This window comes from Microtus ochrogaster, linkage group LG1 (genome assembly GCF_000317375.1).
Source record: "Microtus ochrogaster isolate Prairie Vole_2 linkage group LG1, MicOch1.0, whole genome shotgun sequence".
Lineage (NCBI taxonomy): Eukaryota > Metazoa > Chordata > Mammalia > Rodentia > Cricetidae > Microtus > Microtus ochrogaster.
Genome location: NC_022027.1, coordinates 3,392,420 through 3,396,419, shown reverse-complemented (window position 1 = coordinate 3,396,419; position 4,000 = coordinate 3,392,420). Strand labels below are relative to the sequence as shown.

General features: G+C 53.5%; 1 protein-coding gene across 2 annotated transcripts in view; it reads right to left on the bottom strand.

Annotated features, from left to right (window-relative positions):
- The window catches only part of LOC101996052 (cytochrome b-c1 complex subunit 10), a 5,681-nt gene extending 2,323 nt beyond the window's left edge, over positions 1-3,358 (bottom strand). The window contains exons 1-3 of one of the 2 annotated variants that reach the window (XM_013350684.2): positions 3,233-3,358; positions 1,010-1,160; positions 347-409 (exon numbers count right to left, since the gene is read on the bottom strand). In XM_013350684.2, the coding sequence (XP_013206138.1) occupies positions 1,040-1,160; positions 3,233-3,282 (171 nt within the window). In that variant the 5' untranslated portion in view covers positions 3,283-3,358 and the 3' untranslated portion in view covers positions 347-409; positions 1,010-1,039. Of the gene's footprint in view, positions 1-346; positions 410-1,009; positions 1,161-3,232 lie in introns of those variants that run through there. The other variant, XM_005359052.2, reaches the window with a different exon arrangement.
- Positions 3,359-4,000: the final 642 nt, after the last annotated feature.

Genomic DNA, 4,000 nt, shown 5'->3' with positions numbered 1-4,000 from the left:
CTGACAGCAGGTACGAGCCTGCGGAAGGGGACGACGTCAGCTGAGCCCGAGCGTATAGGGAGCCAGCCCAGGGGCCCAGAGCTCTGTGAATGACCCCAACAGTGTCACTGAGCTGTAAGGTAAGGAAGGAGGACTAGGGACGTGATCAGTAGGTAAGGCGTCTGCCATAGGATGTGGACCTGACAGGCCAGAAAACCCAGATAGCTGGCTGCTATAGCCAATCAGGGAGTGAGGTACAGACAACACACAAAGGTTCAATTCCCAGCACCACAGAGAAGCTCATAACCACCAGGGACTCCAAGCCAGGGGCGCTGGAGTCCTTTTCTGGTCTCTGTGGACATGCATGCATACATACCCACCTTGCAAAAAATGAAGTAGTCAGAGCAGGTGCCAGGACAGGCTCCAAACCCTGTCTCGGGGGAACAAAGTTTGAAAAAGTAGAGGGGCAGGGAGATGGCCCAGTGAGAGGAGTCTGCCGTGCAAGAATGAGGAACTGAGTTCAAATCTCTGGTCCCTCATGAAAGCCAGGCACTGCTGTGCACGCCTGTAGCCCAACACTTGGGAGAGAGATGGCACCAGACAAGCAGATTCCGGGGAGCTCCTGGTTGGCCAGATAACCTAGCCAAAGTGGCGGGCTCAGGTTCGGTTCCCATCTCAACTCCTGGCCTTCATACCAGTGTGTGCATACATGTAAGTGTACACATACACACACACACACACACACACACACACACACAAGTGGTCTACACAGGACTGCCTTGTGGGCATCAAACTTTCAACATAAGCAAAATAGCCAGTTTGCTGTGGCTTGATGTTGCATACCCTCAGCCTATCCCAAGAGGCCTGGGGCAAGGAACAGCCTCGGGCACCAGCTCCGAGCTAGGCCGCTAGCCAGTTCAGCAGCTGAGGTAGTCCTGGGTGTGGGAAGGTCTGAGGGATCCCCCGCTCTACCTCTTGGCTACCCCAGAACCCCCACCCCACAGCAATCAGGCCCAACACTCAGACTCACCAGGGAGATCCTGAGTGTGACGGGGTTTTCCTAATCATCCTTCTTAAACTTGCCGTTGATGTAAGGTACCCAGTCCAGGATCAAACGCCAGTCTGTGGCCCACACCAGCCCCACGGCACCCACGGCACCCCACATGCTGGCAGTGGGGATCCTGGAGGGACAGAGGCAGTTAGACAAGAACCCTTCTCCCATGACACCCCACGCTGATGTCAGTCAAGGGCTTTCCCAGCGCTCGTCTACAGGGCACTCAGAAGGCTGAGGCAGGTGGATCTCTGAGTTCAAGGACGCCCTGGTCTTCTAGGGCAGGTTCCAAAACTCCAAAAGTCATAGTTATACAGAGAAACCATAAAAACAAAACAAACAAACAAAACAAATTAAAAAGAACTTGGGTTCCAAGCACTGGATGGCTATGGAACCCTTGCTGGGTCAGGTGGATATTTGGGGCCGGTTCATTAAAGACCTTCTGTACTGGACAACAGACCTGGGCTGCTGGGAGTCCAGTTCACACAGGTCCAGTTGCTTATGCCCAATGGGACCACGTGGAGTTAGGAGATCGCCTGTGAAGCTCAACTATGCAGATCACCCAGCTACACTGCTAAATCCTTCCCTCCCCTGTCCCCTACCCAAGACACCTAGGTGTCACCTCCAAGCTTCAGATACAAATGAATGGTACCTCTGTTAAGTTGGGAGCATAGCCCCCAGCCCTGAGAGCTGTATTGGTCTGGACTCCAAATCCCAGCATGCAAGGTCCTGACCCCTCAGAGCTCAGGACCACTCCCACAGACTGTGTGAGCTCCCAAAGGAGAAACACGTGGTCTCTTTCCCTTCCTCCTGGTGGGCGCAGCCTCCCAGTTCCCCCTTGCCCCCCTCCCCCATTAAACCTGGGTATTTCTTAATTTGGCTTGTTTTGATTTGACTTGATTGGGAATTTGCATTGGCAGAGAGCTCACGTTAGGAAAAATTCCTAACATCTGCCTGTAGCAGTCACAAAATCTGTGCTGCCTTCCATTGAGGTCACCAGTACCATACAGTCAGATGTGGTGTCGCTGTAGGCATTAACGCACCCATTACCTACCCGTCAATCCACCAACTGCCTATCATCTGTTTATCGAGACAGGGTTCCATGTGTCCCTCCCTGGCCTGGAATACACATGTATCCGACAACAGCCATGAATTCCTGGTTCTCCTGCCTGCAGAGCCCCAGTATTGGGAGGACCGGCCTGTGGTACTGGGGTTGGCCCCTGAGACCCCAGAATTGCGTGAGACATTGGAAGGCTGACTTTGGGTCTGTAGTATTAACTTGGATAACTTTTATAATGCACACCCTTTGTTGCTGTGGATAGGATCTTTTGGATCCAAGGTTGGCCTTGAATCCGTCATCCCCCTGCCTCCATCTCCTATGTGTGCAGTGTGGGGCTGGAACACAGACCTTCGCGCTTGCTGGACAGATGATCCACCCACTCAGCCACAGCTGGGGCCCGACACTCTTGGATGACAGTCGTTTCAAGGGGCTGGGGTGTGAGCTTGACAACAGCACTATGGTCCTGAATCTCATTGCCACCGTTGCAAAAGTTTAAAAAATTAAAAGCCAAGAGGTGGGGCTGGGAGGTTCAGTGGTTGGGAGGGCTCACTGCCTTGCAGAAGAACCACGTCTCCAGCTGCAGGCGAGCTGAAACTCACGCGTATACATATAAGTGTAAATAAACTAAAATTTAAAGAAGAAAAAAAGGGACCGGAAAGATGACTTTTCATCCAGAGGACTCAGGTTTGATTCCCAGCACCCGCAAGGTGCTCACAACTATGGCTAGTTCTGGGTCCAGGGATCCGATGCCCTCTTCTCGCCAGCGCGGCTACATAGACATACATACAAACAGAACATTCAGGGGGTGGTGAGTGGCTGGGAGTTCGAGGCCAACTTGGGTTACAGTAACACTGTTTCAAAAATAAATAAATAAACGAAAGAAAGAATGAACGGAGGCCAAAATCAGCAAAAGGCTGCAAGGTGCTAGGTTGAAAGTCGGAGTCCCGAGCCATAGGAGCGCAGGGTACTGACCCGTACCGCAAAGGGATCTCCAGGTCTGGCTGGGGAAACCGAGGCTCGAAGCAACTCCGGCGGACCTCATATCCTCCACCTGCACTGTGTCCTGGAGTCTTCAGCTGCCCCCGCAGTTTCCCCCCTATGTCCCCAGGGCACACGGGTGGGACGGCGGGCGACCTCCTCACCAGTTCTTGGCCAGTTCCCGATAGCGTGGGCCCAGAAACTTGCTCAGCATCGCTGCAGGGTCTCAGCACTCAGGGTCACCCTGTTCCAGCTGTCCTGGAGCGCTGCGCATGTGCGGACCTAGCTCTTCCGGCGGCGGTGCAAGTCGGTTCAGAGACATTGGTATCTACTTCCGGGGAGGGCTCGGACATCGCTAGATCCCGCCTCTGTGGGCGGGGTGTCTAGCAAAATGCTAGGGACTCCTTGGTTCTGAGCCTGGACCGGTGACTTCGGGCTAATTTGATTCGGGTACTAATTTGATAACTTTATTAATAATACACACCGGTGGTGGCGCACGCTTCTACTCCCAGCTTTGGGGAGGCAGAGGCGGGAGGATCTCCGTGAGTTCGAGGCCAGCCATGGCTACATAGAGAAACGTTGTCTCAAAAGACAACACTGTTGCCGGGCGGTGGTGGCGCACGCCTTTAATCCCAGCACTTGGGAGGCAGAGGCAGGTGGATATCTGTGAGTTCGAGACCAGCCTGGTCTACAAGAGCTAGTTCCAGGACAGGCTCCAAAACCCTGTCTCAAAAAACCAAAAAGAAAAAAAAAAAAAGAACACTCTTTACTGTTTTTCAGATGGGTGCCTCCTACATCCAGGGCTGGCCTCGAACTCCTCATCCTCTTGCCTCCACCTTCTAAGTGTTGGGCCTGTGCCACCAGGCCCGATACAGGCAGGGCCTTCTAGAAGAGCAGGCTAACCACTGAGCCACAGCCCTGCCCTTCACCAT